At 67.7% G+C, this 13,088-nt stretch overlaps 1 protein-coding gene across 1 annotated transcript; it reads left to right on the top strand.

Annotated features, from left to right (window-relative positions):
• The first annotated feature begins 256 nt into the window (after positions 1 to 256).
• DCTN2 (dynactin subunit 2) lies at positions 257 to 12,799 on the top strand. Its single transcript, XM_040053925.2, has 14 exons — positions 257 to 339; positions 2,891 to 2,959; positions 7,884 to 7,980; positions 8,100 to 8,161; positions 10,079 to 10,177; positions 10,261 to 10,421; positions 11,254 to 11,401; positions 11,486 to 11,551; positions 11,648 to 11,686; positions 11,790 to 11,867; positions 11,968 to 12,039; positions 12,130 to 12,232; positions 12,330 to 12,421; positions 12,502 to 12,799. The coding sequence occupies exons 1-14, from the start codon at positions 304 to 306 to the stop codon at positions 12,586 to 12,588; spliced, it is 1,209 nt and encodes a 402-aa protein (XP_039909859.1). The 5' UTR covers positions 257 to 303; the 3' UTR covers positions 12,589 to 12,799.
• Positions 12,800 to 13,088: the final 289 nt, after the last annotated feature.

Genomic DNA, 13,088 nt, shown 5'->3' with positions numbered 1-13,088 from the left:
GCCCGCCAGGCCCCGCCCTGGCCCCCTCAGGCCCCGCCCCGGCCCCGCCCCCGCCCCGGCCCCGCCCCGGCCCAGCTCAGGCCCCGCCCCGGCCCCCCTCCGGCCCCGCCCTCGCCCCGCCCCTGCGCTCTCGCCTCTCGCCCCGCCCCGCTCTCGCGAGATCCGCCCCGCCCCGGCCCTGCGCGGCCATTCCGGGACCCCCCTCATTACCGACCCCCCCAAAACCGACCCCCGTCATTAGTGACCCCCCCCCTTATTACCGACCCCCCCCTCATTGCCGACCCCCCAGCACCGCCCCCCGCCATGGCCGACCCCAAGTACGCCGACCTGCCCGGCATCGTGAGTGAGGGGCCGGGCCGGGGAGGAGCCGGGGCTCTGAGGGGGTGTAGGGGGGCTTCGGGGGGTCTGAGGGGATCAGGGAGCGTTGGGGGGATCTGAGGGGTCTGAGGGGGATCAGGGGTCTGGGGGATGTGAGGGGGCTGAGGGGATCGGGAGGGCCTGGCGGATATGGGAGGGTCTGAGGGGTCTTAGGGGATCAGGGGTCTGAGGGGATCGGGAGGGTCTGAGGGGATCAGGGAGCACTGGGGGGATCCTGAGGGGTCTGAGGGGTTCGGGAGGGCCTGGGAGATCAGGGATGGTCTGAGGGCATCAGGGAGCATTGGGGGGATCTGAGGGGTCTGAGGTGATCAAGGGTCTGGGGATCCTGAGGGGTCTGAGGGGATCGGGAGGGCCGCGGGGATCTGAGGGGATCGGGGAGCACTGGGGGGATCTGAGGGGATCAGGGAGCACTGGGGGGGATCTGAGGGGATCAGAGAGCACTGGGGGGATCTGAGGGGATCAGGGAGCACTGCGGGGATCTGAGGGGATCAGAGAGCACTGGGGGGATCTGAGGGGATCAGGGAGCACTGCGGGGATCTGAGGGGATCGGGGAGCACTGGGGGGATCTGAGGGGATCAGGGAGCACTGCGGGGATCTGAGGGGATCGGGGAGCACTGGGGGGATCTGAGGGGATCGGGGAGCACTGGGAGGGATCTGAGGGGATCAGAGAGCACTGGGGGAATCTGAGGGGCGCTGAGGGGTCTGAGGGGATCGGGGCAGTCAAGCGGGACAGGGGCCCTGGGAGAGAGTGAGGGAACTGCGGGGCTCTGGGGTGTCTGAGGGGGCCAGGGGGATGTGGAGAGGATGAGGGGGCCGGAGGAGGGAGGGTCTGAAATGGTACAGGGGGAATCTGCAGGAATTCAGGGATCTGTGGGCACTGGTGGGGTCTGAAGAGTCTGGGGAGATCTGAGGGCATCTGAGGGGGGTTGGGAGCCTGGGGGGAGAGTTACGGAACTGGAGGGGTCAGGGGTCCTGAGGTGGAGGAACCTGAGGGGGGTCCGAGGGCATTGGGAGGGTCTGAGGGGCTCAGGGCGGCTGAGGGGCTGTGGGGGATCGGGTAAACTCGGGGGGCTCTGAGATTGGGATGACTGACAAGGTCTGGGAACCAGGGGGGTTTGGGGGATCTGAGGGGTTGTAGGCCTCTGAGAAAATCTGTGGGCGAGCTGGGGCTTCCGAGGGGTCGAGGGGGTGTGGGAGTGCCAACATTTGGGGTGTCTGTAGGAACGGGAGGGAGCTGGGGCTGGGGAGGTGGCTTGGGATGCCAAGGAGGTGCCAGGGAGGGCCTGTCTGTCTGTGTCTGTGGGTCTGTCTGTGGGTCTGTGTGGGGGTCTGTGTGTCTGTCTGTGTGTCTGTCTGTGGGCCTGTCTGTCAGTGTCTGTGGGTCTGTGTCTGTGTTTCTGTCTGTGGGTCTGTGTGTCTGTCTGTGTGTCTGTCTGTGGGCCTGTCTGTCAGTGTCTGCGTGTCTGTCTGTGGGCCTGTCTGTCAGTGTCTGTGGGTCTGTGTGTCTGTGGGTCTGTCTGTGGGCCTGTCAGTGTGTTTGTCTATGGGTCTGTGGGTCTGTCTGTGTCTGTGGGCCTGTCTGTGTGTCTGTGTCTGTGTGTCTGTCTGTGGGTCTGTCTGTGGGTCTGTCTGTGTCTGTGGGCCTGTCTGTGTGTCTGTGTCTGTGTGTCTGTCTGTGGGCCTGTCTGTCTGTGTCTGTGTGTCTGTCTGTGGGTCTGTCTGTGTCTGTCTGTGGGGTCTGTCTGCGGGTGTGTGGGTCTGTCTGTGTCTGTGGGTCTGTCTGTGTCTGTGTGTCTGTCTGTGTGTCTGTGGGTGTGTGGGTCTGTCTGTGTGTCTGTCTGTGTGTCTGTCTGGGGGTCTGTCTGTTGGTCTGTCTGTGTGTCTGTCTGTGGGCCTGTCTGTCAGTGTCTGTGGGTCTGTCTGTGTGTCTGTCTGTGGGTCTGTCTGTGTGTCTGTCTGTGGGCCTGTCTGTCAGTGTCTGTGGGTCTGTCTGTGGGTCTGTGTGGGGGTCTGTGTGTCTGTCTGTGGGCCTGTCTGTCAGTGTCTGTGGGTCTGTCTGTGTGTCTGTCTGTGTGTCTGTCTGTGTGTCTGTCTGGGGGTCTGTCTGTGTGTCTGTCTGTGTCTGTCTGTGTGTCTGTCTGTGGGCCTGTCTGTCAGTGTCTGTGGGTCTGTCTGGGGGTCTGTGTTGTCTGTCTGTGTGTCTGTCTGTGGGCCTGTCTGTCAGTGTCTGTGGGTCTGTCTGTGGGTCTGTCCGGATCCCTGGGGGGCTGGGAGCACCCCGGCGTGTTTGGGGTGTCCGTGGGAGCTGGGACACAGAGCTGGGGGAGCTCAGGGGCAGTGTGTCGGGGTGTCGGGGGAGTGGGGGCACCCAGCAGGGGCTGTGGGGACATCGGGGTGTCCAGAGAGGGAGGTGGCACACGGGAGATGTCGGTGGGCTGAGCTGTGGGGAGCAGGGAGCCGCTGAGGGGGTCAGGGCTGGGCGGGGGTCCCAGCACAGCCCCCGGTGCCGCAGGCCCGGAACGAGCCCGACGTGTACGAGACCAGCGACCTGCCCGAGGACGACCAGGCCGAGTTCGAGGCGGTAAGGCCCGGCCGGTGGGGGAGCAGTGGCTGCGCCGGGACCCCCGGGACCCCCGGGACCCCCTGGGACCGGCACCGTGGCGGGGAACCAGAGCCTGCCCCACACGCACCCAGCAGCACCACATCCCGCACGGTGACACGTCACCCCACGGGGACAGTGTGCCCTATAGTGAGAGTGTGCCCCACGGGGACACGTCACCCCACGGGGACAGTGTGCCCTATAGTGAGAGTGTGCCCCATAGTGACACGTCACCCCACGGGGACAGTGTGCCCCACAGAGTGACAGTGTGCCCCACAGTGACACATCACCCCATGGGGACAGTGTGCCCTATAGTGACACATCACCCCATGGGGACAGTGTGCCCCACAGAGTGACACTGTACCCTATAGTGACAGTGTGCCCCACAGTGACATGTCACCCCATGGGGACAGTGTGCCCTATAGTGACAGTGTGCCCCACGGAGTGACAGTGTGCCCTATAGTGACATGTCACCCCACGGGGACAGTGTGCCCCACAGAGTGACAGTGTGCCCTATAGTGACAGTGTGCCCCACGGGGACAGTGTGCCCTATAGTGACAGTGTGCCCCAGAGTGACATGTCACCCCACGGGGACAGTGTGCCCTATAGTGAGAGTGTGCCCCATGGGGACAGTGTGCCCTATAGTGAGAGTGTGCCCCATAGTGACACGTCACCCCACGGGGACAGTGTGCCCCACAGACTGACAGTGTGCCCCACAGTGACAGTGTGCCCCACGGGGACAGTGTGCCCTATAGTGACAGTGTGCCCCACGGAGTGACAGTGTGCCCTATAGTGACAGTGTGCCCCACAGTGACATGTCACCCCATGGGGACAGTGTGACCCACAGTGTGACCCACGGGGACAGTGTGCCCTATAGTGAGAGTGTGCCCCACAGTGACATGTCACCCCACGGGGACAGTGTGCCCCACAGACTGACAGTGTGCCCCACGGGGACAGTGTGCCCTATAGTGACAGTGTGCCCCACAGTGACATGTCACCCCACGGTGTGCCCCACAGAGTGACAGTGTGCCCCACGGGGACAGTGTGCCCTATAGTGACAGTGTGCCCCACAGTGACACATCACCCCATGGGGACAGTGTGCCCTATAGTGACAGTGTGCCCCACGGAGTGACAGTGTGCCCCACAGTGACACATCACCCCACGGGGACAGTGTGCCCTATAGTGAGAGTGTGCCCCACAGTGACATGTCACCCCACGGGGACAGCATGACCCACAGTGTGACAGTGTGACCCACGGTGACAGTGTGCCCTATAGTGACAGTGTGCCCCACAGTGACACATTACCCCATGGGGACAGTGTGCCCTATAGTGACACATCACCCCACGGTGACAGTGTGCCCTATAGTGACAGTGTGCCCCACAGTGACACATCACCCCATGGGGACAGTGTGCCCCACAGAGTGACAGTGTGCCCCACGGAGTGACAGTGTGCCCTATAGTGACAGTGTGCCCCACAGTGGCATGTCACCCCACGGGGACAGTGTGACCCACAGTGTGACAGTGTGACCCACGGTGACAGTGTCACCCACAGTCCCAGTGTCCCCACAGTGACAGTGTCCCCCCAGTGACAGTGTCCCCACAGTCCCAGTGTCCCCCCAGTGACAGTGTCCCCCACAGTCCCAGTGTCTCCCCAGTGACAGTGTCCCCCCAGTGACAGTGTCCCCACAGTCCCAGTGTCCCCACAGTGACAGTGTCCCCCACAGTCCCAGTGTCCCCACAGTGACAGTGTCCCCACAGTCCCAGTGTCCCCCCAGTGACAGTGTCCCCCCAGTGACAGTGTCCCCTGTGCCCCCCGTGTCCCCCTGCCTGTCCTTTGGGAAGCGGGGAGGGCACAGCTGGGCACAGCCTCCCCCGCACAGGCTGGGTGTCCCTGTCCTTTCTGTCCTTGTCCCCAAGAGGAGGGCGCTGCCACTTCCCCAACCCCACCCCGAGGCGATCAAGGGACCCCCTAAACCTGCTCTGAATAGTGGGGGGTCCCCAGACCTGGCCTAAGGCCATTCTTGGGGGGCAGTGGAGGGATTTGAGTGAGGAGTGATGGGGGGTCCATCCCTGTGGGGCTCAGGGGACCCCCAGAGTGTGGAGTGTCACCCCCCATCATCGGGGGGCCCGGGGGTGACACTGGATTCTGTCCTCAAGGGGCGTGAGGGACCCTCGGTGTTGGGGGCACACGGGGGTCTGTCCTGGAGGCCACACGGCAGAAGGGACCCCCGGGGGTGTGGGGTGACCCCCAGATGTGCTGCGGAGGGCGATGGGAGTGCAGGGGTCACGGCCCCAGGGGCGACTCGGTGCCCCCCGAGCCAGTGAGGGGGTGCCAGGCCTGGGGGTGCAGGGGGTGCAGCGCCTTCTGCCATCGGTGCCGCTGGTGTTTGTGGGGTCTGGGAGATTGGCACCGGTGCCTGGCACGGAGCAGGGGCCCACCAGGTACCCCCAAATCCTGCGGGGGCAAAGGGACCCCCCCCAGCGAGAGCCAGAGCAGCGAGATGGGCTGAAACAGGGCTGTGAGCTGACGTGTGGCTCCTGCTGTGGCGGGAGGTGAGGGATGGGGGTCCTGAGCCCCCCCTCCTCGGGGAGCCCTTCACCAGCTCTGGGGTGTTGAGGGGTCCTTCCTCCCCCTCGGGGAGCCCCCCGAACTGACCAGGGCTCCCCCCGCTTCCCCCCCGCTCCCGCCTGGCCTGGACTCAGTTTGCACAAGTAAGCGCGGCCCTGCTTTGGGGTGCATGGGGGGGGCACTGCTGCATGTGCATGGGGGTCCCAGCGCTGTCCCCTCGGGGCTCCCCCTGCTCTGCTGGGGGTTTTGGGGTGCCCTGTGCTGCCCCCCCCTGCTCTCTGCCTTGCCCTCTGCATCCTCTGCCTGCTGCCCGCTCTGCCCACCTGGCCTCGGGACTCCCGGGACCCCCCAGGGCCCCCCGGGACCCCCCAGGACCCCCGGGCTGGGTCTCATTGCCCTGGGGACGCTGCCTGGGCACGGGGGGGCCGCGCTGGGCCCCCTCACCGCTGCCAGCACGGGATGGGTGCTGGGCTGGGGCAGCTCGTGGCCCTTCAGAGCCCCCCCGGGGGCCCTGGGGTCCCACGGGGTGTCGGGGTGCCGTGGGGGAGCCGGAGCTCCTGCAGGGAGTTACGGGGTGGTCCCCGAAACTCTGCCCACGTCCCGCTCCCCTCCAGGGCTGCCCCGGGTGTGTCCCACTGCCCCTCACCCTGCGGGGGTCCCTGTCCCTCGGGGGTCCCCAGCCCACGGGGGTCCCTGTCCCTCGGGGGTCCCTGTCCCTCGGGGGTCCCCGTCCCTCGGGGGGGCGGCGGGCGCGGGCCGGACCTTCTAACGCGGATTTTATCTCTCTCTCCCCTCTCTAACCTTGCTCTGACTTTCTCACCTCTGGGAAACGCCAGGAGCTGGTAAGCGCCCGTCTGCCGGCCGCTGTCACCGTCCCTGTGCCACTGTCACCCGCTGCCACCCACCCAGCGCCGCCCCCTAACGCTGCCAGCGCTGCTCCCGCCGCTCTCACTGCCCGCAGCAAGCCGGGGCTCCCTGAAAGCACCGGGGCCAGAGCCGGGAGGGGCAGCACGGGGGTCCTTTGGGTGCCCCCCCAGAGCCCCGCTGAGCCGGGGACCCCCTTGGTGGCAGCAGGGGGCGAAGGGAGCCCGGACACAGTGGCTGTGCCCACCCTGCCTGGCACCGGGCACGGCCCCCCGAGGGCAGCCAGAAGGGCAGCCGGGGGGCTGCGACAGCCCCAGAGGGCCGGAGGTCACCCTGGGGAGGAGGTTGTCCTGCCAAAACGCAGCTGGGGGACAGTGACGGGGACAGGGGTCACCCTGGAGGGACCAGCGAGGGGTCCTGGTCCTGGCCAGGGGCTGCTGGAACATTCCATGGTTCGGGATAGGCTGAACCTTGGGGGTCCCTGAGCTGGGCCAGAGCAGGGGTCTGAAGTCCCAGCACAGCCCTTGGGGCTCCCCTGCCAGGGCAGGGCCCAGTGTCACCACGCTGTGCCAGGCCAGGGCCCAGTGTCACCACGCTGTGCCAGGCCAGGGCCCAGTGTCACCACGCTGTGCCAGGGCAGGGCCCAGTGTCACCACGCTGTGCCAGGGCAGGGCCCAGTGTCACCACGCTGTGCCAGGCCAGGGCCCAGTGTCACCACGCTGTGCCAGGGCAGGGCCCAGTGTCACCACGCTGTGCCAGGGCAGGGCCCAGTGTCACCACGCTGTGCCAGGCCAGGGCCCAGTGTCACCACGCTGTGCCAGGCCAGGGCCCAGTGTCACCACGCTGTGCCAGGCCAGGGCCCAGTGTCACCACGCTGTGCCAGGGCAGGGCCCAGTGTCACCACGCTGTGCCAGGGCAGGGCCCAGTGTCACCACGCTGTGCCAGGCCAGGGCCCAGTGTCACCACGCTGTGCCAGGGCAGGGCCCAGTGTCACCACGCTGTGCCAGGCCAGGGCCCAGTGTCACCACGCTGTGCCAGGGCAGGGCCCAGTGTCACCACGCTGTGCCAGGGCAGGGCTCAGTGTCACCACGCTGGGCCAGGGCAGGGTCTGATGTCCCCACACTGGCCCAGGGGGTCCAACATCCCCACTCTGGACTCTTGAGGGCACCTCCCCACCGTGCCAGGCCACTCTGGGGGTGCGATGTCCCCACGCTGGGCCCTTGGGGACGTGCCACATCGCTGCCAGCAGAGCCCTGGGCGCCGTACTGGGGGCCTGTGCCAGCGTCCTGGGGAGGACCGTGCCAGCGCCCGCCATCCCTGCCCACGCCCTGTGCTGGGGGTGCTGGCAGCCCTGGGGCCCCCCGTGCCCATCCCTGTCGGTGCTGGGGCGGTGCTGGCAGTCTGGGAGCGCCTGTCCCTGTCCCTGTCCCTGTCCCTGTCGCTGTCGCTGTCCCTGACGTGGCTCCGTGTGCAGGAGGAGCTGAGCAGCACCAGCGTGGAGCACCTGATCATCAACCCCAACGCCGCCTACGAGAAGTTCCGGGACAAGCGCCTGGGCACCGAGGGTGTGGGTGAGCTGGGGGGCTCCGGGGGGCCACCAGGGGCTGGGCATGGGCCAGGGGACCCCCGAGGGTGGGGGGCCTGAGCCCCCCGTGCTGTGCCGGCTCACACCCGGCTCTGCCTCTTGCAGATTTCTCCGACCGCATCGGCCGCACGCGGACGACGGGGTACGAGGCTGGAGAGTACGAGATGGTGAGCGGGCAGGGGGCACCCCCTGCTCCCCACGCGCCGCCTGGCACGGCCCTGTGCGCCACGGCACCCGTGGGACCCCCGGGGTCACCTGCTGCGGCCCCCGGCCGTGCCTCACAGGGGCCGAGTGCCAGCTCTGCCCAGTCCATCCCGGTGTGCCGTGCTGGGAACCCCTGTCCTGCCCACACAGCCCGAGGGCGCTCAGGGCAGCGCTGATCACCAAGCCCTGGGTGGAGCTGGGGGTCCCAGGCTGGAGCTGGGGATGGAGCTGGGGGTCCCAGGATGGAGCTGGGGATCCCGGGATGGAGCTGGGGATGGAGCTGGGGGTCCCAGGATGGAGCTGGGGATCCCAGGATAGAGCTGGGGATGGAGCTGGAGGTCCCAGGATGGAGCTGGGGATGGAGCTGGAGGTCCCAGGATGGAGCTGGGGATGGAGCTGGAGGTCCCAGGATGGAGCTAGGGATGGAGCTGGGGGTCCCAGGATGGAGCTAGGGATGGAGCTGGGGGTCCCAGCATGGAGCTGGGGATGGAGCTGGGGGTCCCAGGCTGGAGCTGGGGATGGAGCTGGGGGTCCCAGCATGGAGCTAGGGATGGAGCTGGGGGTCCCAGCATGGAGCTGGGGATGGAGCTGGGGGTCCCAGCATGGAGCTGGGGGTCTCAGGATGGAGCTAGGGATGGAGCTGGGGGTCCCAGCATGGAGCTGGGGATGGAGCTGGGGGTCCCAGGCTGGAGCTGGGGGTCCCAGCATGGAGCTGGGGATGGAGCTGGGGGTCCCAGGCTGGAGCCGGGGGTCCCAGCATGACCCTGGCTGGCTCATGTTCCGCTGGGTGTCCCCCAGGATCCCCAGGCCTTGCCCAGGTGTCCCCTCACTGACTGCAGTTCTGTCACCCCACTTCCCCAGGCTGTCCCGGTTCCTCTGGCCCCTCAGGACCCTCGCAGGGGGCTCGGGGTGGGCTGCAGTCCCTGTCAGCCAGGGTCAAAGGGCAGAAGGTGACTCAGGGTCACCTGGCTCCTTGGCCTGCTCGGAGGGGGTGACACCTGTGTCCCCTCGGGCCCCCCACACCGTCCCAGCTCAGGTTTGCTCTGGAAACAGCTGGATTTGGGCAAAGAGCGGGAAACCCCCACATTCCACGGGGGGGCTGCGACCACCCAGAACCACCCCCACGGCTTCAGAGCTCCGGGTCAGGAGGAGGGTGGAGAGATCCCTGGGGGTGGTGACGGGGAACTTCCAGGGGTGAGGATGAGGAGCTCCGTGGGGATGATAACGAGCTCTGTGAGGATGAAGATGGGGAGCTGTGGGCATGGAGATGAGGAGCTGTGTGAGGATGAAGATGGGGGGTTCTGAGGATGAAGATGGGGAGCTGTGGGCATGGAGATGAGGAGCTGTGTGAGGATGGAGATGGGGAGCTGTGGGCATGGAGATGAGGAGCTGTGTGAGGATGGAGATGGGGCGTTCTGGGGATGGAGATGAGGAGCTGTGTGAGGATGGAGATGGGGGGTTCTGGGCATGGAGATGAGGAGCTGTGTGAGGATGAAGATGGGGCGTTCTGGGGATGGAGATGGGGAGCTGTGGGCATGGAGATGAGGAGCTGTGTGAGGATGGAGATAAGGAGCTCTGTGAGGATGAAGATGGGGGGTTCTAGGGATGGAGATGAGGAGCTCTGAGGATGAAGATGAGGAGCTGTGTGAGGATGAAGATGAGCTCCAGTGCAGCCCCTCTCCCTGTGTGTTCAGGACTCTCATGGGCTGCTCCTGCCCTGCCCCACTGACCCCATCAGGGTCCCTTTAGGTGCCACCTGAGATCACCTGAGGCTGCTCCCCCTGTGAGACCCCTGCCCCACCATGACTCCCCCAAGGTCCCATCAGCTCCCCTAACTCTGTGTGAGCCCCCCCGAGCCCCCTGACCCATTTCTCCCGCAGCTGGGCGAGGGTCTTGGTGCCAAGGAGACGCCGCAGCAGCGGTTCCAGCGGTTGCAGCACGAGGTGCAGGAGCTGCTCCGGGACGTGGAGCAGATCCAGGTGAGCTCCTGTGCGTGCAGGTGAGGTGCCACCTGCCCCGGGGTGTGTGCCAGGGGTGACAGGGCCCCTTTGTGTCCCCCCAGAGCTCGGTGAAGGAGTCGGGGGCTGAGGAGGAGCTGACGCCCATGGCCCTGGCCAGGCAGGTGGAGGTGCTGAAGCAGCAGCTGCTCAGCTCCCACCTGGAGAAGGTGCTGGGCCCCGGTGCCGCCATCGACTTCGCTGACCCCGAGGGTGCCCTGGCCAAGTGAGTGGGGGACAGGACCCCGGGGGGGCACGGCAGTGTCCCCGTGGGGCTGGCACAGGGACGGGGCCTGCTGTGTCCCTGTGCCCACTGTGTCCCCTGCCCGCCGTGTCCCTGTGCCTGCCGCGTCCCTGTGCCCACTGTGTCCTTGTGCCCGCCGTGTCCCTGTGCCTGCCGTGTCCCTGTGCCCACCATGTCCCCCTGCCCACCGTGTCCCCCTGCCCGCTGTGTCCCTGTGCCCGCCGTGTCCCTGTGCCCACTGTGTCCTTGTGCCCACTGTGTCCCCTGCCCGCCGTGTCCCTGTGCCCCCCATGTCCCCCTGCCCGCCGTGTCCCTGTGCCCACCGTGTCCCCCTGCCCGCCGTGTCCCCTGCCCGCCGTGTCCCTGTGCCCCCCATGTCCCCCTGCCCGCCGTGTCCCTGTGCCCACCGTGTCCCTGTGCCCACCATGTCCCCCTGCCCACCGTGTCCCCCTGCCCGCCGTGTCCCTGTGCCCACCATGTCCCCCTGCCCGCCGTGTCCCTGTGCCCACCGTGTTCCTGTGCCCACCGTGTCCCTGTGCCCGCCATGTCCCTGTACCTGCCGTGTCCCTGTGCCCGCCGTGTCCCCTGCCCGCCGTGTCCCTGTGCCCGCCGTGTCCCCTGCCCGCTGTGTCCCTGTGCCCACCGTGTCACCTGCCCGCCGTGTCCCTGTGCCCACCGTGTCCCTGTGCCCACTGTGTCACCTGCCCGCCGTGTCCTTGTGCCCGCCGTGTCCCTGTGCCCACCGTGTCCCCCTGCCCACCATGTCCCCTGCCCGCCGTGTCCCCGTGCCCACCCTGGCCCCGCCTGTCCCCAGGCGCCTGCTGCAGCAGCTGGAGGTGGCCAAGTGCAGCAAAGCCGCCCCGGGGAAGGGCCCGGCCCGGGACACCGCCCCTGCCGGCGACGCCGTCACCTTCGAGCTCTACTGGAGGCCGGAGCAGGACCAGTTTGCCCAGTCTGCCAAGGTGAGCGGGGGCTGCCGGCCCCACGGGTGACTCCTGCGCGGGGGCACCGCGCCCGGGACCCACACCTCACCCCGAACCTCACAGGTGTCGGAGCTGGAGAAACGTCTGGCGCAGCTGGAGGCGGCCATGAGGTGTGAGGCCGACAGCCAGGTGAGCGCCCAGGTGAGGGGGCTGCCCTCACCTCTGGCCCTCTGCTCACCTTCATCCGCCCCCTCCTGCCCCACTGACGCCGCTTCCCCCCCACAGAACCCGCTGCTGGTGGGGCTGAAGGGCTCCAGCCTCATGGTGAGTCGGGCACCAGAGGGGGGTTTGGGGGCACAGCTGTCCCCCCTGCCCTCGGCGCTTCGGGGGGCTGCCGTGCCCCCCCTGACCCGCCCGCCCTCCCCAGGACACGGTGCAGGTGCTGCAGGCCAAGGTGAACGTTCTGGACATGGCTGTGCTGGACCAGGTGGAGGCTCGGCTGCAGGTGAGGGGAGCTGGGGGGCACTGCTGAAACTGGGGGGGAGCGTTCCCGGATTTGGGGGCCCACTGCCGGATTTGGGGTCTCTTCCTCCCCCCCACACCAGAGCGTCCTGGGGAAGGTGAACGAGATCGCCAAGCACAAGGCCACGGTGCAGGACGCTGACACCCAGAGCAAGGTATGAGCTGTGGGGCCCAGAGGCCACGGGGAGGGGTCCAAAAAAACCCCCCCGGGCTGCGCTGAGCCCCCCAAGTGCTGCCCCCCCCAGATCCACCAGCTGTACGAGACGCTGCAGAGCTGGGACGCCGTGGCCAGTGCCCTGCCCGACGTGGTGCAGCGCCTGGTGACCCTGCGGGACCTGCACGAGCAAGGTGAGCGCCGGGGGGCTCGGGGACGCCGGGCGGGGGTCCGGGCGGGGGTCCGCCCGCCCCGGCACCCCGACACCCGGCTGTGCGCGTCCCCCTGCAGCCACCCAGTTCGGGCAGGTGCTGGTGCACCTGGACACAACGCAGCAGGAGATCGCGGGGGCTCTCAAGGACAACGCGGTGCTCTTGGCCGAGGTGGGTGCCCCCGGCCCCCTCCTCACCCCCGGGGTCCTCCCCTGTCCCCCCATCACCCCATCCCCGCCCGCCCCCTCCAGGTGCAGAAGACGATGAAGGACAACCTGGCCATCGTCGAGGACAACTTTGCCGACATCGACGCCCGCATCAAGTGGCTGCAGAAGTGACGAGAGCCCAGGACCCCCCTGGGGAACCCCCTGGGGACCCCCCTGGGGACCCCCTGGGCTCTGTGATCCCCCCCACGCAGGTCCCAGCCGCTGCTTGTAAATACCCTGCCCCGGCCCCCCCCGCACACCCCCCGGCCCCATGGGGGGCTCTGCACCCCTGCGTCCCCACGGGGGGTCTGCCCTGTCCCCCGTGCCCCACAGGTGGGTCTGTGGTGCCCCCCCCGTACCCCAATAAACAGCTCAGCTCCGAATGTGTGTCAGCGTCTCTGGCGGGGGGGCAGGGGCAGGGCCCCCCCAAACCGGGGCTGGGGAGCGCTGGGGTTGGGGTGGGCACCGGGGACCCCGCAGTGTGAGGGGCTGGGGGCAGCTGGACCCCGCAGACGGGGGAGGTGTCCCAGGTGTGTCCCCCAGGTGTGTCCCCCAGGTGTGTCCCCCAGGCCCCTCGCACCGGTTCTGCAGCCCCCCACCCCCGTGTCACCAGTTTTCCCCCCACAAGTGCC

The sequence above is a fragment of the Hirundo rustica genome, unplaced genomic scaffold, assembly GCF_015227805.2.
Source record: "Hirundo rustica isolate bHirRus1 unplaced genomic scaffold, bHirRus1.pri.v3 scaffold_254_arrow_ctg1, whole genome shotgun sequence".
Classification (NCBI taxonomy): Eukaryota; Metazoa; Chordata; class Aves; order Passeriformes; family Hirundinidae; genus Hirundo; species Hirundo rustica.
The sequence above is the reverse complement of the archived record's forward strand: the minus strand, read 5'-3'. Positions and strand labels throughout refer to the sequence as shown.

Bases quoted from the DNA above. Each gene is read 5' to 3' on its own strand.
- DCTN2 (XM_040053925.2), top strand. From the start codon at position 304: ATGGCCGACCCCAAGTACGCCGACCTGCCCGGCATC. The intron at 340-2,890 runs GTGAGTGAGGGG...CCGGTGCCGCAG, and splicing joins ACGCCGACCTGCCCGGCATC to GCCCGGAACGAGCCCGACGT. The intron at 11,552-11,647 runs GTGAGCGCCCAG...TCCCCCCCACAG, and splicing joins GGTGTGAGGCCGACAGCCAG to AACCCGCTGCTGGTGGGGCT.